The 23129-nt window shown below is 37.0% G+C and overlaps 1 protein-coding gene across 3 annotated transcripts; it reads left to right on the top strand.

Annotated features, from left to right (window-relative positions):
• Positions 1-598: 598 nt before the first annotated feature.
• Positions 599-22749, top strand: LOC126609651 (PR5-like receptor kinase). Of its 3 annotated transcripts, XM_050277516.1 has the most exons (10): positions 617-783; positions 8001-8681; positions 8808-8873; positions 9042-9107; positions 10038-10145; positions 10267-10421; positions 12075-12285; positions 12365-12602; positions 12838-13190; positions 22640-22749. In XM_050277516.1, the coding sequence occupies exons 1-10, from the start codon at positions 723-725 to the stop codon at positions 22747-22749; spliced, it is 2049 nt and encodes a 682-aa protein (XP_050133473.1). In that variant the 5' UTR covers positions 617-722. The 3 variants fall into 3 exon arrangements, with proteins under 3 accessions (XP_050133475.1, XP_050133473.1, XP_050133474.1); XM_050277518.1 differs by lacking the exons at positions 8001-8681; positions 8808-8873; positions 9042-9107; ... (3 more) ...; positions 12365-12602; positions 12838-13190 and adding exons at positions 17872-18525; positions 20372-20437; positions 21044-21151; ... (1 more) ...; positions 21514-21724; positions 21804-22041 and having other exon boundaries at positions 599-783; positions 22287-22749; XM_050277517.1 differs by lacking the exons at positions 617-783; positions 8001-8681; positions 8808-8873; ... (4 more) ...; positions 12365-12602; positions 12838-13190 and adding exons at positions 16438-16654; positions 17872-18525; positions 20372-20437; ... (2 more) ...; positions 21514-21724; positions 21804-22041 and having other exon boundaries at positions 22287-22749.
• Positions 22750-23129: the final 380 nt, after the last annotated feature.

Below are 23129 nucleotides of genomic sequence, written 5' to 3'. Positions count from 1 at the left end.
AAATGGAAATTGGTATTGGGTTAGACCATACATCGGGTCAGCCACTAATTACATATTGGACTCAAATAAATACAATGCGCCCTCGTTATTCATATCATTCGAATATAAGATCTCTCAATTAAAGAAAAATATTACTAAGCTTTAGTACTAGTTAGTTAACCAGACTGTATGATCAATCAACTCAACTCATTATCCATATCATTCGAATATAACTCTATTTTGTTCATTCACTTTATCATTATATGAAAATGTGTCGGCAAACCATTTACAAGGTATTGGATCAGTGATTAAATTTAAAACTGTGTGACAATACGTTATACTCCCATTAAATAAAGTATGTCTCTCATCATCCCCTTCTTTCTATATCCCTCATTTCTTCTATGTGTTTTTTTTTTCCTATTTTTAACACAAAAATAAAAAAATAAAAATTTTTACGGATTAAAACTGAATTTGTTAGTCATTGTAGGTCAATGATGATACCTAAACCAGTCCAAGACCAAATACTATTCCTTGTCTATTTATTATTACTTTATTAGTTTGCGCGTTCGTATTAATAGTCAGCGTCGAACTTAGACCCGCAATTACCACTCATGCAAAAGATCAAACAGGTTGGGCCACGCTATAAGCCTATGTACAGCCCCCCTTGGCTCCTAAGTTTATCATGAAATCATAAGTTCAAACTAATTAGCAACAAGCAGGCAATTAAGATATATTCAACGACGATGATGAAGAGCCAAGTCGATTCCCTTCTCGGCCTCACCATGGCCATCCTCTTCTTCTCAGGTATTATTATACAAACTTCTTATTAATTTCTTTTCTATTTTGTTTCGTATTAGTCTATAATATGCATGCCTGCCGGATGCAAATATTAGAGAGGTGTTGACTCCAACAGTGTATGGAATGTGAGAATTTGAGAGTGTAGAATTGATCCAAATCAAAATGTTAGGATCATTTTCGAACCATGTCACATACTGAGGATTAAGAGTAGAGGTACGATTTCCAGACGAATCAAGAAGAGATTTGGGCGGAGCAGTCATCGTGCCGTCAATAATTCCAATGAGATTGTATCGGCGGAAGATAGAAGCAAACAATGCACTTCAAAAAGAATCTTACGGGAATGATTTCTTGTATTACTTCTTTTGAAATATATACATATACAATCTTTGATCTATAAGGAAACAAATAATAAAGGGTATATACAATATCCTACCTAGTAAAGGACTCCCAATATTTACCCTATTTACATTCCTTTTTTTCCTTTCCGTGAATATTGACTCACGTTTTACACTCCCCTTCAAGTTGGTGCATAGATGTCACACATGCCCAACTTGATAAGTGAGTCATCAAACTTACGACTACATACGACATGAGTAAGAACATCTGCAAGTTGCTCCTCCGAATTCACAAATGGTATAGACACAATCTTCTTCTCGAGCTTCTCTTTAATGAAATATCGATCAACCTCCACATGTTTTGTTCTATCATGCTGCACTGGATTATCAGCTATATTTCTTGCTGACTTGTTATCACAATATAGCTTCATGGTCTCCTTTGGCTTGAACCCAAGACCCTAAAGAAGTTTTCTAAGCCAAAGAATTTCACAAATGTCGTGGGCCATGCCCCTATACTCAGCCTCTGCTGAAGATCGTGATACTACCTTCTATTTCTTACTTCGCCATGTAACCAAATTCCCTCCTACGAAAGTAAAATACCCAGAAGTAGACCTTTTATCACTGACATTCCCTGCCCAATCAGCATCCGTGAATCCCTCAATTGTCAAATGCCCGTGCTTCCTATACAGAACTCCTTTAGCTGGTGCAAACTTCAAATATGCTAAGATACGCATAACAGCAGTCATATGATCCACACTCGGTGAATGCATAAATTGACTTACCACACTTACAACATAGGCAATATCTGGACGTGTATGAGCCAAATAAATTAGTCTCCCTACAAGTCTCCGATATCTCCCTTTATCAACTGATTTCTGATTTGGATCCAAACATAGATGATGCTTTTCAACAATCGGAGTGTCTACCGGCTTACACCCTAGCATACCAATTTCTTTTAATAAATCCAGAACATACTTACGTTGAGACAAGAAAATACCTTTTGAAGATCGAGCAACTTCAACCCCAAGGAAATACTTCAAGTCTCCTAGGTTTTTCATTTCGAACTCTGCTGCCAGATTATTCTACAACCTTAAAATCTCATCATGATCATCTCCAGTAATAATCATGTCATCTACATAGATAATCAAGGCTGTCACTTTACTTTGTCTCCGTTTAACAAACAATGTGTGATCAGAATGACTCTGACGATACCCATGTTTTTTCATAACTTGGGTAAACCTGTCAAACCACGCACGAGGTGATTGCTTAAGTCCATAAAGTGACTTACGCAACCGACATACTCTGGTATTCCCATAAGCACTATACCTAGGAGGAAAATCCATATATACTTCTTCCTCCAAATTTCCATGGAGAAAAGCATTTTTCACATCAAACTGTTTTAATGGCCAGTCCATATTTGCAACTAAAGAAATCAAAACACATACCGTATTCATCTTGGCAACCGGAGAGAAAGTTTCTTGGTAATCTACACCATATGTTTGAGTGTACCCTTTAGCTACCAACCTTGCTTTGTACCTGTCTATCGATCCATCGGCTTTGTATTTGATTGTAAACACCCACTGACATCCAACAGTCCTTTTTCCCTTGGGTAAACACATCACCTCCCAAGTATCATTTTTTTGTAATGCCAACATTTCCTCATCCATTGCTTTTGCCCACTTTGGATCCTTTAGAGCTTCCTCCACTCGAGTTGGTATTTGAATTGACTCCATATTGTTCACCAAGGTTTGGCGTTCCGGTGCAAGGCCACTACATGAGACATAGTTGGCTATTGGATACCTCACCTTCCCTTCTAGAGAAAATCTATCATGTGGCACACCTCGATTTTGTCTTGGTGGCAACCTATAAGCATTTACATTATCACTTGAATTAATTTCATAATCATTCACAATACTTACCTCAGGTATATTCAAAGAAGATGAATTGGGTGGCACTTTGGAGCTAGAGAGAGGAGAAAGTACATTAGTAGACTCGGCATGTGACTGTTGCAATTGTATACTGTGATCTGCAGAACTCTGTCTTGGCTGTTCGGCAGATTCCTATATATTAGATTCCTCGGTAGGAACCACCACCTGATGCTCGGCTGCAACTTCAATATCAGTACTCTCGGCAAAATCTGGTTTATTAGCAGAAACCAGTTCAGTAGCAGATTCGATGCTAATATTATCTGAAATAGTGTCTAACCACCCCAGATCACCAATAGTGTTCTCCCCCTGGTGATCTGAAGATAAATGCACGGAAGGATAAAAAGACTCCAATTCTGAAAAAGTCACATCCATGGTTACATACATATGCCGAGTCTCAGGGTGATAACATTTATAGCCTTTTTGGTTAGGGGAGAAACCCACAAACACACACCATAGGGCACACGGATCCAACTTTGTACGATGAATTTTCTGAATATGCACATAAGCTACACACCCAAATACTCGAGGAGTGAGAGTATGAGTCGACACTACTGGAGCATGTTGAGTGAGGACTTGAAAAGGTGTTTGAAATTCCAGAACCCGAGATGGCATACGGTTAATCACATATACAGCATAAGTGACAGCTTCAGGCCAAAAAACCTTAGGAACAGAAGCTCCAAGCATAAGAGCACGTGTTGTTTCTAAGATTTGGCGGTTTTTCCGTTCAGCAACCCCATTTTGTTGTGGGGTATAAGGACAAGTCGTTTCATGGACGATGCCGTGATCACGAAGAAACTCTGACAACTCAAAATTAATGTACTCACCACCATTGTCAGAACGTAGTACTTTAATCACAGATGAATATTGTGTCCGAATCAGATGAGAGAAAGAACGAAAGACCATACCAACATCACTTTTATTTTTCAACACATACAGCCAAGTCATTCGAGTGCAATCATCAACAAATGCAACAAACCATTTTAATCCAGAAGAAACAACAACTGGAGAAGGCCCCCAAACATCAGAGTGCACAAGTTCAAATGGCAAAGACCTTTTATTTATACTAGGAGGAAACGAAGCACGATGGCTTTGAGCAAGAATACATACTTCACAATGTAAGTCTGATTCATTTATTCTACTAAATAGAATAGGCAACATACGCCGTAAATAGCCAAAAGATGCATGCCCTAACCGACGATGTAATAACCATACTTCTTGCAAATTACTAGTATGTGATGTTCGAACCGCATTAGCCCTGCCTGGAACAACGTCATCCACATAGTACAACCCCTTTCTCTTAGTGCCACGCCCAATTATCTCCTTGGTCTGAATATCCTGAAGTAGACAAAAGGACGGATACATTAGAACAACACAATCCAATTGTTCAGTAACTTGTGGTATTGATAATAAATGATGGGATAAAGACGGAACAAATAAGCAACAATGTAATGGGAGAGATGGGGAAAGTTGCACAGTGCCGGTGCCATACACGGGTACAAAGAGTCCCATTGGCAGTTGCTATGCTTTTCCTGTGAGACATTGTCATATATTGAAACATATTTTTATCATATGTCATATGATCGGTTGCACCAGAATCAAGAATCCAACCTGTATGTTGCTCACTCTCGGAGACTAAGAGGACACGTCCTATAGTACTTGTGTTGGAGGACGAATCACCAGGAGTAGCACGAGTCAACAAAGTTTGACTAGGATCACCTGAGCTAGCCCCGGCCTCCTGTGATGTTGGTATTGCTGCGGCAAGGGAGGCACGGCCTCCACTGGACCCAGCTGCTCCACGTTCCTTGGCACACAATTTTTTCTTAAATTTTGGAAACCAATCAGGTACCCCATGCTTGGTAAAACATGTATCTTCAGTATGGCGGTTTTGACCACATAAAGTACACTTCAAATCATCTTTGTTTTCTCGGGTAAAGGAACGAGAATTAAAAGACTGATTAGAAGAATTATTAGGACGGGAAGTTGCAAGTGGTCGAGAGACCATGGCCATGGATGGCAGCCCCCCTTGGTTGTTACTCCCACCCATCATAGTGGCATGTCGTTGTGCTTCACGCCTAACAATAGAAAACACTTCCTTGACAGATGGTAACAGTTGAGTACGTAGAATATCACTGCGTACTTTATCAAAGATGTCATCCAAACCCGCCAAAAAAGCATACACACGATCAATTTGAATTTCTTCTCGAAGTGTCTTAAAATCAGCAGCACAATCCATCTTAATTGGTCTTCGTTGATCTAGCTCCTGCCAAACGGACTTGAGGTCAGCATAATACACACCAACCGGCCTACTCTCTTGACGAAGCCTGAACGACTTAACCTTCAATTCATAAATTTGAGAGATATCTGAACCATCATAATAGGTCCGAGCCACCTCCTCCCAAACTTCTTTAGCAGTACGCAGGTGAATAAAAAATCCCATGATAGCAGGTTCCATGGAATTAATCAACCACCCTTTTACTATTGCATTCCCTGTCTCCCACATCTCATACTCAACATTATCCTCAGCAGGTTCCTTAGTATTCCCTGTCACAAAGCCATTTCTACTACGTCCAACAATATGGATCTCCAATACTTTGGACCAAAGAGGATAATTTGTCCATTCAACTTCACAGTGCTCGGTACAGCAGATGCATCGTTCTGAATAACAACAGGACTCAATACCGTATTGTTGGTTGGTTTGTGGGAACCACCTTCCAACTTTAAGATTGAATCATCTCCTTTATTCGCCATCTTGACTTACAAACAAGAATGAAAGTCACGGCAGCAGCAAAAGAATTTGGCACAGCACAATGAGAGGCAAAAAAACAGCCCCTGAAACTTTCACGACTGTCCATGGCAAGAGCAGATACGACTCTTGCAGAAAGAGTAGCAGCGGAAAACCTTTTACGATTAGGGTTACGACAACCAGGCTCAGATGCCAAAAAGAATCTTACGGGAATGATTTCTTGTATTACTTCTTTTGAAATATATACATATACAATCCTTGATATATAAGGAAACAAATAATAAAGGGTATATACAATATCCTACCTAGTAAAGGACTCCCAATATTTACCCTATTTACATTCCTTTTTTTCCTTTCCGTGAATATTGACTCACGTTTTACACTTCGTGTGAGATAGTTCGTTGTGGTGAGCTTAATTAGATCCATAGATCAAATATTCTGGATCGTAATCGAAGAAATTGCCTGAGGAGTATTAGGGCAAGAATTCATAGGAGCATGATGAATTTGAGAAGCAGATTCAAAGGAGGGAGATCCAGAGGTCGCCATGGCTGGATTTCTAAGGTTTGGAGCTTCAAAGAGGAAGACAAGTGGGAAGCAGAAGAAAGGAGGATAGAAAGGTCGTTAGGCACGGGCGAGAGATACCATAATAGGAAAATTATGCTTTCATTTCATAAGGAATAAGATTACATGTTGTATATATACTAGTGACTAACTCACTTGTATTAACAACTAATTACATCTTGTCTAACTAATCACTAACTAATTACAAAAACTGTTAGAACTGCCTTATAACAATCTCAACTGTCCTGCGTAGATTTGTTTACAATATTACCCTTATTACGCTTTACATTGTAACAACGTTAAAAGCAACAGTAGGGAGTCTAAAAGAGAATAACGATCGATGATGAGCAATGTGGATACATGGAAGTGAGCCCTGCCAATGCGGTGATGAGGGCATGAGATTAGATGAATCATCATCAAATTATATTTATAATAAAAAGAGAAATTAAGTTCTCATCATTCCTTTTGCTACTCCATTGATTAAAATCCTATTACTTTTTAATTTTTGATCAAGGTCCTTGGGTATTAATAACATCATTAATTATTTCAATAATAAAATAGTTTTTTATTTCTAAATATATTCATTTAATGTTAAAAATGTTACAATTAGTATATTTATATTTATGACTAAATTTTTTATCATATATTTTTAGTTTTAGTTTGTACCCATTTTTAATTTGTAATTCTTTTTTAACTTGTGCCAATTTTCTTTTCAGTTTTAATTTGTACCCATATATTTTTTTTATCTGTACTTTTTATTTTGCTAAATGTACCCATGCTAATTATATGCACCCATTCATGTAAAACTTTTTAATCTTAAAATGTACTCATTCTTAAATATATCAATTTGTTATATGCAAAATGTACCCTTTTTTTTATATATAAAATCTATTCAATTTTTTTTATAATCTATTTTTAAACTTATATGGGTACATTCTTTTTTCTTTAATTTTAAAATGTATCCATGTCAAGTTTAATCGAAGAAATTTACCAATGTTATTAAGCCTAATATCTTTTCTTTTTTTTGTGATTTTGAAGAATGTACCCATATTTTGATACAATAAATTTTTTGGTTATTTTTTGATGAATGTACCCATGTATATATATACACACACACAATAGTATATTTATATTTTAATATTTTTAATCCCACAAATTATGTTTTTTTATTTAAAATCTCATTTATATAAACAACTAAAATTTCTAATTTTTAATTTAAAAAATATAGTAACGTACATTGAAATAAATTATCACATTATTTTCAAGGACCTCGATCAAAAATTAAAAACCAACAAGATTTCAATCAAAGAATATTCATAACTAAGGACCGCATACAAAGTCTCCCATAATAAAATTACTGATTAGTTATGAAAAAGTTCTTAATATGATTTCAAATCGTTTATTTATTTATGGGTAATGCTGGGGAGACTAAATTTGTAGACAAAATTTTGGAAACTAAAAGACATGGAAGTTGATGATTGGTTTATTACTTAAGCGTTAATAAACGTGTTCATTCATATTGGTGACACATCATTTAGTTTATAAATTTTGTCTCCCTACCATTACCCTTTATTTATTTTTAATTTGATATATTTTACAATTGTATTTAGATTTCAATATTCTTAGCATCTAGTTTTATGTTGAATATAAATGCAGGTGCACATGCAGCGAAAATCACTTTCACAAACAACTGCCCCAACACTGTCTGGCCAGGAACCGTAACCGGTAACCAAAAACCTCAATTATCACTCACCGGGTTCGAACTAGCATCCAAAATTAGCCGGTCAGTGAACGTTCCATCCTCTTGGTCTGGTCGTTTCTGGGCCCGAACCAGATGCGCCACAAATGCCGCTGGAAAATTCAGTTGTGAAACTGCAGACTGTGGCTCTGGCCAGGTTGCATGCAACGGCACAACCCCAGTTCCACCAGCAACTTTAGTAGAAATCACAATCGCAGAAAATGGGGGTCAAGATTTTTACGATGTTAGCCTTGTTGACGGTTTTAACTTGCCCATATTTGTCGCCCCACAAGGCGGCACCGGCGAGTGCATGGCCTCGACTTGCCCTGCGAATGTTAACGCGGCATGCCCGACTGAGTTACAAGTGAAAGCGGCTGATAAGAGTGTCATCAGTTGCAAAAGCGCTTGTGTGGCATACGGCGAGCCGAAGTACTGCTGCACTCCGCCGAATGATCAGCCGAGGACATGTCCTCCCACTGAGTACTCTGAGATCTTTGAGAAGCAGTGCCCTCAAGCTTATAGCTACGCTTATGATGATAAAAACAGCACATTCACCTGTAGTGGCGAACCTGACTACGTCATTATATTCTGCCTAGATGGTATGTCTACTCCCAACCACAATATAAAGAATGTGACAATTATGGAGCTGTGGACCTTTTGGAGTTTGCAAAGCTTCTGGATCATCAATCTGCAAGTGCTTGAAAGGGTTTTGTTGAATTTTTCAGGTCGACTGGCCGAGGGTTCCACTTCACCAACACCGTCCCCAGTTTACAACATGCCCAATTCATCAGGTGCGAAGTTTTATCACAAAAGGCCTTAGTATTAGCTAGAGTGGGCTAATTCTATTTAAATTGTTTTTCTTCTTTCCCTCTCTCTAGCCGATGTGGGATTTAACACGCCCCCACACGTGAGACCCCATTTTGTTGAAGTGCTTGAAAGGCTTTTGTTGAATTTTTCAGGTTGGCGGACCGAGGGCCCCACTCCACCAACACCGTCACCACTTTACCACATGTCCAATCCATCAGGTGCATATTAGTTAGAGTGGGCTAATTCTATTTAAATTGTTTTTTTTCTTTCCCTCTGGCCAATGTGGGATTCAACACATCTCAGCGCGTGAGACCCCATTTTGTGGGTCACACGTGGAGATCCACACATCGACAACCACGTGGAGCCAAGTCAGGACTCCCCCATCGCACGGGGTCAATGGGAACCCACCCAATCACGTGGTGGTACAAGCCCGTCCCTTGGCTCTTATACCATGTTGAATTCTTTAATTCGACTGGCCAAGGGCCTCACTCTACCAACACTGATACTGTTCCCACTTTACCACTTGCCCAATCCGTCAGGTGTGAAATTTATCACAAAAAGCCTCAGTATTAGCTAGAGTGGGGTAATTTTATTTAAATTGCTTTTCTTCTTTCCCTCTAGCCGATGTGGGATTCAACATGTTTGTACCCAAGTCAGACGGGAAATGGAGCAGAGGAAACTGGACGGGAGGGTGTGTGAGTGAAACCAAATTGTTTTGTGAGAGAGACAAATAAGTCAGTCACATTGAGAGGAAAAGAAGATGATGATGATGGGTTTCTGAAGCTGGTAGGGTTCAAAGTACCAGATTCTCATGAGTTTGTGTCTTTGGATTCTGACAGCACATCCGCCGACTGCAAGACAGTGCGCCTAAATAATTGTTCTTACCAAGCATATGCATTTTTTTATAAAACAAGGTGTTTGGTCTGGTCCAAACACCTCATTCATATGCAGGAGTTTCCCTCTGACGGCGTAGAGGTTTATATTGGCCTAGCACGCACAGAACTAGCAGATGAACTAATGATACTAGTGCTTGAAGCCTTTTTTTCTTGTTCAAAAGTGCTTGAAGCCTTGGAAAACTCTAATTATCAAGCAGTAACTTTTCTTTTTCTATATATCTCATGCTTGTTTTTGTAGTGTAAATTTTTCAGGTAAAGGAAAGCCAATAAAGTTAATTGTGAGCCTTACAGTTGTTTGTTTTATCGGTGTATTGGGTGCCATAGTGTTCGGTTTGTGCAGGATGAGAGCTAAGCAAAAAGGTAATTAAGTGAAAGAGATCGAGGTGTTGGATTAATATAATGCATTAGCATATTATCTCTCAAAACTTTGTTAGTTGTTTCACTTGGATTCATTGTTCGATATTTATATTTGCAAAATCAGGAGAAATCAAATTAACAAGGGACACCCTACAAGAATATATAGGAGGAAAACATGATGAGCTACTGATCTATGATTTTGAAACCATATTAGTTGCTACGGACAATTTCAGCACAGAAAACAAACTTGGGCAAGGAGGATTTGGTCCAGTTTATAAGGTAATTACTATTATTATTATTTTTAGGATAAATTACATTGTACTCCTTTAACTTTGAGTCACATAACAAACTTATATCTTATTTTTTAAACATTGCAATGTTATACATCAACTTCGTATTCATTGTAATTTCAGCTATCCGTCAACTTTTTTGTCAATTTTTCTGTTAAATGCTGACATATTAATTCTAAGGCACATATTTTTGCTGATATGGATATTAAGTTGGTGCCAAGAGAACAAGAAACTAATAAAAAATTGTTATTATTTATAGTATTTGAAACTAATAAGAAATTTATTAAAAAAAAAAAGAAAAAATCAATTTGGCCCTACATCCCCACCTTCGTTTCCACTTTCACTCCGACACCCTCGATCCCCACCTTCGACCACTCCACCTCCCGCGCGCCTTCTTCTTTCTCTCCGTTTCCACTGTCATTGAAACCCCATACCCCGTGAAATCCCCTCATGCCGTGGTGGGTGGGTCGGATCTATGAGTGGTGGGCCGGGAAGAGAGTGAGGTGAGGGCGAAATTGGCTGGAAAGAAAATGTGGAGGAGACATGGGAGGGTGGGGATGTGGACTGATTTGATATTTTTGTTGGCCTTACTTGGTTTGGAACTTGGAAATAGATTTATGGGTTTGGGTTTGAAATGGGATGGTATTTGATTTTTTTGCTTCTCTTTAATGGAGCGCATGTTATCCCTCTTTTATGTATTTTTTTGAACTTCTCTTTGTTTTTTTTGGGTGATTTTCTTGTTCTTTTTCAGAAAACTTTGATATGGTCTGTTCGGTGATTTTCTGGGTTTGGTTGGGGATGGTATGATTTTTTGGATTTGGTTTAGGATGATATGATTGCAGAAGATACGAGCGAAATGTGCACAGTCCCTTTCATCCTCATCCTGTTAAACTTCTTCCCTTTCCTCTCCTACTTTCTCTCTCTTCCCCCATTCTTCTCTTCTCCATCTCTCTCTATCAAGGAAGACTCTGCAATTGCCAAAGATGGAGACTCTGCAATTTTCATTTCAAAAATCTTCGATCTTTAATTCTGGCAAAAACCCAACATCAGTCAAAAAGCGTTGTCGGTGATGGTGTTGGGCTGTATGCGCTGGGTCTGGCGACGCTGCACCTACATCGGCTCCGACGACATCGATACCTGGGCGTCCACCAACCCTGACGAGTTCCCTCGCATCTGCTGCAATCCCCTTTGTTTTTCCCTTTGCCTTTGCCTCCCATAGGCGGCGGAGGGTGGGGAGAGATGGTGATTTAGAAGCAGCGCAGCATCAGATGGGTGGTAGGATTGAAGGGGTGGACCCACTCTTTTTATATATTTTTTTGATTAAAAATTTATGTTCATTTTAAAATAATTAATTTTATAATTTAGTATTTATCTAAGTGGCACAATTGACTGCCACGTCAGTAAGATATGGGTCCTATATTTGCCACGTTATCAACGGTTAATTTGAAAGAGTGGTTAATGGAGGTTTAACATTGCAATTAATTCGTAAGATGAGGTATGACATTGTAACGTTTAAAATATGAAGTATGAAATTGTGGTGCAACCTATAATTGTGGTAGTTTTGTGTAATTTACCCTTATTTTTATGATAGATACAGAGAGCCAGACATGAATGCAGTGATTCATTTGTCGACTTTGTGTAGGGTAAGCTAGCAGAAGGGAAGGAAATAGCGGTAAAAAGACTATCCAGTACCTCAGGACAAGGTGTAGTAGAGTTCAAGAATGAAATGTTGTTGATCTCCAATCTCCAACACAAAAATCTTGTCAGAATCATGGGTTGCTGCGTTAAAGAGGACGAGAAGTTACTGATTTATGAGTTCATGCCAAACAAAAGCTTGGATACTTTTCTTTTCGGTTAGTTTCACTTGCACTTTACTGCAGTTTCTTATCTTTACATTCTAGCCGGTGTATTGATTGATTATTTGATGATCAGATTCGACGAGAAGAGCAGTGCTTGATTGGGGTACACGTTTCAATATTATTCAAGGTGTTGCTAGAGGGCTTGTTTATCTCCATCATGATTCCTATTTGAAGGTAATACATAGAGATCTAAAAGTGAGCAACATTCTCTTGGATGAGAAAATGAACCCAAAAATTTCAGATTTTGGATTGGCACGTGTGGTTGAAGGGACACAGAATTTAGAAAATACTCAGAGAATTGTGGGAACGCGGTAAGATTCATGCCTTTCCTATATATTCTTGAACATGTCATACGCAACCAAAGTTCTAATGGTTAGCATTGCATCATGATTCATGAACTCTTAACCGACTCCTGTTTTGGATAAAAACTGCTAATTAGTTGCATCGTTCACATTAGATATAGTTTTGGTAATGTTGTTCTTAAAAGGCAGAAACCAAGCACTTATTTCAGCGATATATATACTAATGAGTTTCATGTTCGCGCAGTGGATATATATCTCCAGAGTATGCCATGGGTGGAATATTTTCTCAAAAATCTGATGTCTATAGCTTTGGGGTCTTGGTATTGGAGATTATTAGCAGCAAGAAGAATACTGCCTTCTTTATCTATGATCGACAGCTAGGCTTACTAGCCTATGCATGGCAGTTATGGAAGGAAGGCAGGGAATTGGAGTTGGTAGATGAAATGTTGGCGGCTGATTCATATTCGGCTCCAGAAGTAATGAAATGTGTGCATATAGGGCTGCTTTGTGTACAGGACAATCCGACGGATAGGCCGAGCATGCCGGATGTAATTTTTATGCTAAATGGTTCCACAAATGTTATTGGTGGTCCACAACCTAAACAGCCTCTATTCACTATCCAAAACTCAGTCTCTCATCCTCAACCACAGCCTTCGAATAATGAAGCTACAATGACAATGATTAATGAAGGACGCTAAATGTATGCTCCTGACAGTGGTGGAGGTTGGGATTTTCTGATCTATGTGAATTTGGGTTGTGTTTGCTAGGATTTGTAGTCACTTCGTATTATTTGTAGTTTGCTTTCTTTGGATGGTGCTTAGCTAAGCTTGGCCAATCCTGCTTGCTTATGCGGCAAGATGCTGAAACTGTAGTTATATTTTTTATTTGGAGGGAATTAGAGAGGATTAGTTATGAAGGAAATTCATCTTTGTAATCCTACATTATGGAGAGATTGAAACTCATAAGTTTTCTTTATGAGTAATTGATCTTTTACATTTTAGGTGGATATAAATTTTTACCTAAATTTAGCGGTGTATCCATTTCGATATAATTTTAGATATCAAAAGAGGCTTTAATATGGCGACTGTTGAACTATAAACTATGGTGGTTAGTGCAACAGCATGGTTGCCTAAACTATGGTTGTTAGGCCCTTAGGCCCTTTTTCAACTACAACCTAAATAGCTTCGTACGTGATCAGTTTGGTGGAAGTTGGAACACCAGAGAAAGGAGCTCAATGATTGTAGAGCTGAAGTCACTGCATTGTATATCGTTCTGGAAGGAATATGGGAGGTGCTGATGCTGATCAAATCCAATCTCTGTCCTTGGAAAGATAAGGAAGAAATTATATCATTGCAGATGGAACTAGAAAGTTTAAAATCCAAAACCACAAAAGCTCATGATTTTTCAGAGACCACCAATTTTGAAAAAGAGTCTGTGCAAATGGAAGAAAAGGTCATTGCCGTCGATGAAGATAAAAGTGTAATCCCACCAGTTGATGTAGAATCGAGAGTTGTGGAAAAGGAAGATCAGTCTCTGGCTGCTCAAAGTTTTCATGATAACACAGTTGAACCGAAGGAAGTTTCACATGAGGTCTCTGTCGGTGTTTTAAGTCATAGTAGTACCTTGGTGACTGGTGATAGCGTCTCCAAACAAAATGATGAACCATCATTAGGCAGGAGCCTACATCTAACGTCAGAGAATCTTAGTCCTGAAAATGTTTCCGAGAAAAGGGTGTTGGAGTTTGAATGAAATTTCAACTCAAATGTGGGGTATTGTTGGAACTTTGAGTAGTTTGAGTAAAAATTTCTTTGTCTCACATTGGTCATTCCTAAAAGATTTTATCACTTTATAAGGTTTTGTCTTTTATAAAAAGTGATTGGAGTAATAGATCTGGAGACTAAAATTGGGCTCACCTTTGAAGTTGGGCTTTGGGATGTATTAATTAATTGGTAATTAATATAGGCTTTAGGGTGTATTAATTAATTAGTAATTAATATATAATTAATTATCAAAAGATGGGCCTTGAACTCGGGCTCTAATAATTAAATTATTTAATTAATTATTTTTCGGATTTAATTAAATATTTTTAATTAAATTCGAATTTAATTAATTAATTATTTTTTATGAAAAGACTCATCATTTCAGATGAAGTCTGAGAGTTCTTTCTGAACACAGAGCAAAGCATCCCTTTGAAGAGATGTCTCCCAACAGTCACACTCCATTCTCATACCTGTTGCAAACAGGCATCCATCTGCTATATATACATCCATTTGCATGGCATTTAGAACACAGAAAATAATCAACTTTATCCTCTACATTCCTAAACCTTCTTACTGAGAGAACCACACTAAATTCGCCAGAAGTTAAAATTTTCGGTGCTGGAATTTTAACTTGATCGTTGAATCCTGGTAAAGCAGACGTCCATAGAACTACAAACACAGAGTAGGAACGAAATTTCTGTTTCAAGGACATTGCGGTACACAAGCCTCGATCTTCAAGTTGTCTGTTTTTATAATTCGTATTCTAGTTTATATTCTGTTAATTCTTATTGCATTTATTATTTATTAGCATATATAAATTATCACAGATTGTTGACAAATATCCAACAAATGGCAAGTTTCTTCTACATTTCTTTTATTGCATCAATGCCTTTATAGGAGGACCGGATTAGACATGTTTTTTTTTCTTCCAGGGTTGGCTCTTCTTTTGATATCTACGGTGGCACATCCCTTTTTCTTTTCGTTTTGGATGGGATACCCATCTAAATTTTGAATAATAGAACATAGAATGATTTTTTAGAAGCTTTGGAACTGCCTTTCCCTTCTATTCCTTTTCTAAAGTTATGCTTATATTTTACCGGGCCTAGAGACCATTCAGATCCTTGCTGATGCTTTGCCGAAGATTGTTCCATATGTTTTGATCAACCATCGGGAGGTTTGCTTCTTTTAACTTTTCATATGTACATATATATTATTTCTCCCGTCCTTCACGGCAGCCCGCCCAGTCTATCACGCTTCAAGTCTATACACATGGCGCAACCTCAGTTATCTGTGTGGCTTGTTTGTCCAAATTCAAAATCATGCGACTACTGGTCAACCTTCTAGTTGATCTCCCATGGCACTTTATCAATTCTCTTGTTCTGGCTTCGCCATCACTCATATAGGATGCGTAACTTATGGATCATGTTGATTAACTAGTAGGCATGCACTGCCAATCAAACAGCTGTAACAACGATATATTCTACTTTAAAATGGAAATTGGTATTGGGTTAGATCATACATTGGGTCAGATACTAATTACGTATTGGACTGAAACAAATACAATATGTGCTCGTTATCCATATCATTCGAATATAAGATCTCTCAATTAGAGAAAAATATTACTAAATCTTAGTACTAGTTAGTTAACCAAACTGTATGATCAATCAACTCAACTCATTATCCATATCATTTGAATATAACTCTATTTTGTTCATTCATTTTATCATTATATGAAAATGTGTCGACAAACCATTTACATGGTATGGGATCAGTGATTAAAACTACGTGACAATACGTTATACTCCCATTAAAGAAAGTATGTCTCTCATCATCCCCTTCTTTCTATATCCCTCATTTCTTCTATGTTTTTTTTTTTCCTATTTTTAACACAAAAATATAAAAATAAAAATAAAAAAACGAATTAATTATTAAACGGTGGTTAGTTTTACGGATTAAAACTGAATTTGTTAGTCATTGTAGGTCAATGATGATACCTAAACCAGTCCAAGACCAAATACTATTCCTTGTCTATTTATTATTACTTTATTAGTTTGCGCGTTCGTTTTAATAGTCAGCGTTGAACTTAGACCCGCAATTACTACTCATGCAAAAGATCAGACAGGTTGGGCAAGCTACAAGCCTATGTACAGCCCCCCTTGGCTTGGCACCTAAGTTTATCATGAAATCATAAGTTCAAGCTAATTAGCAACAAGCAGGCAATTAAGATATATTCAACGACGATGATGAAGAGCCAAGTAGCTTCCCTTCTCGGCCTCACCATGGCCATCCTCTTCTTCTCAGGTATTATTATACAAACTTCTTATTAATTTTTTTTCTATTTTGTTTCGTATTAGTCTATAATATGCATGCCTGCCGGATGCAAATATTAGAGAAGGGTTGACTCCAACAGTGTATGGGATGAGGGAATTTGAGAGTGTAGAAATGATCCAGATCAAAATGTTTTGATCATTTTCAAACCATGTCACATACTGAGGATTAAGAGTAGAGGTGCGATTTCCAAACGAATCAAGAAGAAATTTGGGCGGAGCAGTCATCGTGCCGTCAATAATTCCAGTGAGATTATATCGGCGAAAGATCGAAGCAAACAATGCACTTCATGTGAGATAGTTCATTGTGGTGAGCTTAATTGGAACCATAGATCTAATATTCTGGATCGTAATCGAAGAAATTGCCTAAGGAGTTGAGGAATTAGGGCAAGAATTCATAGGAGCATGATGAATTTGAGAAACAGATTTAAAGGAGGGAGATCCAGGGGTCGCCATGGTTGGATTTTTAGGGTTTGGAGCTTCAAAGAGGAAGACAAGCGGGAAGCGGAAGAAGGGAGGATCGAAAGCTCGTTAGGCACGGGCGAGAAATAAGGAATAAGATTACATGTTGGTGTATATATACTAGTGACTAACTCACTTGTATTAACAACTAATTATATCTTGTCTAACTAATCACTAAGTAATTACAAAACTGTTACAACTACTTTATAACAAACTCAACGATCTTGAGTAGACTTGTTTACAATATTACCCTTATTACGCTTTACATTGTAACAACGTTAAAAGCGACGGTAAGGAGTCTAAAAGAGAATAACGATCGATGATGAGTAATGCGGATACATAAAAGTGAGCCGGCCAATGCAGTGATGAGATCATGAGAATAGATAAATCATCATCAAAGTATATTTATAATAAAATTACTAATTAGTTATGAAAAAGTTCTTAAAATGATTTCAAATCAGTTATTTATTTATGGGGAATGCTAGGGAGACTAAATTTGTAGACAAAATTTTGGAACTAAAGAACATGGAAGTTGATGATTGGTTTATTACTTAAGCGTTAATAAACGTGTTGATTCATATTAGTGACACATCATTTAATTTACAAATTTTGCCAACAAATTTAGTCTCGCTAGCATTACCCTTTATTTATTTCTAATTTGATATATTTTACAATTGTATTTAGATTTCAATATTCTTACATCTAGTTTTATGTTGAATATAAATTCAGGTGCACATGCAGCCAAAATCACTTTCACAAACAACTGCCCCAACACTGTCTGGCCAGGAACCCTAACCGGTGACCAAAAACCTCAATTATCACTCACCGGGTTCGAATTAGCATCCAAAGCTAACCGGTCAGTGGACGCTCCATCCCCATGGTCCGGTCGCTTCTGGGGCCGAACCAGATGCTCCACAGATGCCGCTGGAAAATTCTCTTGTGAAACTGCAGACTGTGGCTCTGGCCAAGTCGCATGCAACGGCACAAGCGCAGCTCCACCAGCAACTGTAGTAGAAATTAAAATCTCAGAAAAATGGGGACAAGATTTGTACGATGTTACTCTTGTTGACGGCTTCAACTTACCCATTTCCGTCGCCCCACAAGGCGGCACCAGCGAGTGCATGGCCTCGACTTGCGATGCGAATGTTAACGCAGCATGCCCGGCTGAGTTACAAGTGAAAGCGGTTGATGGGAGTGTCATCAGTTGCAAAAGCGCTTGCATGGCATTCAACGAGCCGAAGTACTGCTGCACTGCGTCGAATGATACATGTCAACCCACAGAGTACTCTCAGATCCTTGAGCAGCAGTGCCCTATAGCTTATAACTATGCTTATTTATCCTGCAATGGCGGACCTGACTACATCATTAGATTCTGCCCATATGGTATGTCTACTCGCAGCCACAATAAAAAGAAGGATTCTTTAGATGTAGACCTTGCAACTCTTATTCCCTAGATAAAAACCCACCTAATTCTAAACATCCAAATAAAACCTAAATTTGAAATAGATTACCAAGTAAAAAAGTAATTGACCTATTATTACAAAATATTTACAACTTGTGCCACAATATTCAAATCAAATCAATAAATGTTATTACTCACCTTAATTATAATGAACAAATAATTATTGCACATACTATTACCCCAACATACACACACACACACATATATATAGACACACATACGTCAAAAGTATATAGTACTATCATAAGTTCAATATATATATAATTTACCAATATGTACTACTATACGTCTTACCTATATATGTAAATTTATGATTAGCAAATAATATATATTTTGTAGGTAAATTAATAATGAATCAAATAACATTCTTTTATTTTTGTAGGTAACTTATTGTTCATATATTATTACATATATTTGACACATTTTATTATTATAAGATATGTACAAATAATAGGTAAATTAACTTCGAATCAAATAACCTTGCTTTATTTTGTAAGTAAATTAATTTTGAATCAAATAGCATTCATTTGTTATGTAGGTATTTTATTTTGTATGTATCAATATCATATATATATATATATATATATATATATATATATATATATATTTGACACATTTTATTATGTAGGTAAATTATTTTAGTTGTATTTTGCATATATTGGGTTTGTTATTATGTAGGTAAATTATTTTTCATGTATTTTACATATCTTGGGTAAATTTTTTTTTAAGCAATCTAACATTTTAAAATTTTAATAGTAGGTGCACTATTTGAATCAAATGTTTTTATTTTTTGTAGGTCAATCATTTTACATGAATTTTAAATATATCAGGCATTTGTACATATATATATATGTATATGTATATGTATATGTATATGTATATGTATATGTATATGTATATGTACATGTACATGTATATGTATATGTATATATGTGTATGTGAAATAATTTATCCAAATTAATATGTAAAATATAATTTTATTGACTTAATTAAGCATGTATAATAACATATATTAGACATGTTTTATGTTATTATATATTAGGCAATGAATTTATAACGTTAGTGTTTTTTTTTTTTTTTTTGTAAAATCATTAATTTTTCCTTACAATATGCATGCCATTAATTATGTACATCAAACATCCAAATAGGGTTTATCAATAAAAAAAAAATTCAAATAGGGGTATTTTAGGCTTTAAATGTGTGAAGTCAAACATAATTAATGAATTTGTTGATATGGAATCTAGTCAATAGGTTTTATTCAAGTAAAAAATCTATGTCGGGTTTTATGTAGAGAAAATTAAATTTTAAGGGCTAAAGTTATATTTTCAGTAAAAAGAATGTGACAACTATGGAACATGTGGACCTTTTGGAGTTTGCAAAGCTTCTGGATCACCAATCTGCAAGTGCTTGAAAGGGTTTGTTGAATTTTTCAGGTCAAGGGGCTGAGCCATTAATTATGTACATCAAACATCCAAATAGGGTTTATCAATAAAATAAAAAAAATTCAAATAGGGGTATTTTAGGCTTTAAATGTGTGAAGTCAAACATAATTAATGAATTTGTTGATATGGAATCTTGTCAATAGGTTTTATTCAAGTAAAAAACCTATGTCGGGTTTTATGTAGAGAAAATTAAATTTTAAGGGCTAAAGTTATATTTTCAGTAAAAAGAATGTGACAATTATGGAACATGTGGACCTTTTGGAGTTTGCAAAGCTTCTGGATCACCAATCTGCAAGTGCTTGAAAGGGTTTGTTGAATTTTTCAGGTCAAGGGGCTGAGGGACTCACTCTACCAACACCGTCCCCACTCTACCAAGTGCCCAATCCATCAGGTGCAAAGTTTTATCACAAAAAACTTCAATATTAGTTAGAGTGAGATAATTCTATTTAAATTGCTTTTCTTCTTTCCCTCTAGCCGATGTGGGATTCAACAGGTTTGTACCCAATTCAGACGGGAAATGGAGCAGAGGAAATTGGCGGGAGGGTGTGTGTGGGAAACCAAATCGTTTTGTGAGAGAGACAAATAAGTTAGTCACGTTGAGAGGAAAAGAAAATGATGATGATGATGGGTTTCTGAAGCTGGTAGGGTTTAAAGTACCAGATTCTCATGAGTTTGTGTCTTTGGATTATGACAGCACATCCGCTGACTGCAAGACAGTGCGCCTAAATAATTGTTCTTACCAAGCGTAAGTGTTTATAAAACACGGTGTTTGGTCTGGTCCAAACACCTCATTCATGTGGAGAAGTTTCCCTCTGATGGCGTAGATGTTTATATTCACCTAGCACGCGCAGAACCAGCGGATGAACTAATGATACTAGTGCTTGAAGCCTATTTTTTGGTTCAAAAGTATTTGAAGCCTTGAACAACTCTAATTATCAAGCCGTAACTTTTCTTTTTCTATATATCTCATCTTGTTTTTGTTTTATAAATTTTTCAGGTAAAGGAATGCCAATAAAGTTAATTGTGAGCCTTACAGTTGTTTGTTTTATCGGTGTATTGGGTGCCATAGTGTTCGGTTTGTGCAGGATGAGAGCTAAGCAAAAAGGTAATTAAGTGAAAGAGATCGAGGTGTTGGATTAATATAATGCATTGGCACATCATCTCTCTCAAAACTTTGTTGGTTGTTTCACTTGGATTCAGTGTTCGATGTTTATAATTGCAAAATCAGGACGCATCAAATTAACAAGGGACATCCTACAAGAATATATAGGAGGAAAACATGATCTGTCTGAGCTACGGATCTATGGATTTGATAGCATATTAGTTGCTACGGACAATTTCAGCACAGAAAACAAACTTGGGCAAGGAGGATTTGGTCCAGTTTATAGGGTAATTACTATTATTATTATTTTTACGATAGATACAGAGAGACATGAATGCAGTGATTTATTTGTGGACTTTGTATAGGGTAAGCTAGCAGAAGGGAAGGAAATAGCAGTAAAAAGACTATCCAGTACCTCAGGGCAAGGTGTAGTAGAGTTCAAGAATGAAATGTTGTTGATCTCCAATCTCCAACACAAAAATCTGGTCAGGATCATGGGTTGCTGCGTTAAAGAGGACGAGAAGTTATTGATTTATGAGCTCATGCCAAACAAAAGCTTGGATACTTTTCTTTTCGGTTAGTTTCACTTGCACTTTACTGCAGTTTCTTATCTTTACATTCTAGTCGGTGTATTGATCTATTATTTGATGATCAGATTCGATGAGAAGAGCAGTGCTTGATTGGGGTACACGTTTCAATATTATTCAAGGTGTTGCTAGAGGGCTTGTTTATCTCCATCATGATTCCTATTTGAAGGTAATACATAGAGATCTAAAAGTGAGCAACATTCTCTTGGATGAGAAAATGAACCCAAAAATTTCAGATTTTGGATTGTCACGTTCGGTTGAAGGGACACAGAATTTAGAAAATACTCAGAGAGTTGTGGGAACGCGGTAAGATTCATGCCTTTCCTGTATATTCTTGAACATGTCATATGCAACCAAAGTTCTAATGGTTAGCATTGCATCATGATTCATGATTCATGAACTCTTAACCGACTCCTCCTGGTTTGGATAAAAACTGCTAATTAGTTGCATCGTTCACATTAGATATATTTTTGGTAAAGTTGTTCTTAAAAGGCAGAAACCAGGCACGTATTTCAGCGACATATATACTAATGAGTTTCATGTTCACGCAGTGGATATATGTCTCCAGAGTATGCCATGGGTGGAATATTTTCTCAAAAATCTGATATTTACAGCTTTGGGGTCTTGGTATTGGAGATTATTAGCAGCAAGAAGAATACCGCCTTCTATATCTTTGATCGACAGCTAGGCTTACTAGCCTATGCATGGCAGTTATGGAAGGAAGGCAGGGAATTGGAGTTGGTAGATGAAATGTTGGCGGCTGACTCATATTCGGCTCCAGAAGTAATGAAATGTGTGCATATTGGGTTGCTTTGTGTACAGGACAATCCAACGGATAGGCCGAGCATGCCGGATGTAATTTTTATGCTAAATGGTTCCACAACTGTAATTGGTGGTCCAGAACCTAAGCAGCCTCTATTCACAATCCAAAACTCAGTCACTCATCCTCAACCACAGCCTTCGAATATTTTCTCCACAAATGAAGCTACAATGACAATGATTGAAGGACGCTAATTGCATGCTCGTGACAGTGGTGGAGGTTGGGATTTGCTGATCTATGTGAATTTGGGTTGTGTTTGCTTTCTTTTGATGGTCCTTAGCTAAGCTTGGCCAAACCTGCTTGTATCTGCAATGCCCCTTATGTTTGTGACCGAAGTAAGACTACTTCCTAGATGTTTTTGAGTCACCCTTCCGGACCCCATATATGTCCTTTGTGGATGGATTTTGTGAAAGCAATTTCTACTCGGATAATTAAAAAAATAAAATGAAACTGTAGTTATATTTTTATTTGGAGGGAATTAGAGAGGATTAGTTATGAAGGAAATTCATCTTTGTAATCCGACATTTATGGAGAGATTGAAACTCATCAGTTTTCTTTATGAGTAATTGATCTT

The sequence above is a fragment of the Malus sylvestris genome, chromosome 17, assembly GCF_916048215.2.
Source record: "Malus sylvestris chromosome 17, drMalSylv7.2, whole genome shotgun sequence".
Classification (NCBI taxonomy): domain Eukaryota; kingdom Viridiplantae; phylum Streptophyta; class Magnoliopsida; order Rosales; family Rosaceae; genus Malus; species Malus sylvestris.
The sequence above is the reverse complement of the archived record's forward strand: the minus strand, read 5'-3'. Positions and strand labels throughout refer to the sequence as shown.

Coding starts and splice junctions, on each gene's coding strand:
- LOC126609651 (XM_050277516.1), top strand. CDS start 723: ATGATGAAGAGCCAAGTCGATTCCCTTCTCGGCCTCACCATGGCCATC. Junction 8,682..8,807: donor CATTATATTCTGCCTAGATG/GTATGTCTACTC, acceptor TGAATTTTTCAG/GTCGACTGGCCGAGGGTTCC. Junction 8,874..9,041: donor CAACATGCCCAATTCATCAG/GTGCGAAGTTTT, acceptor TGAATTTTTCAG/GTTGGCGGACCGAGGGCCCC.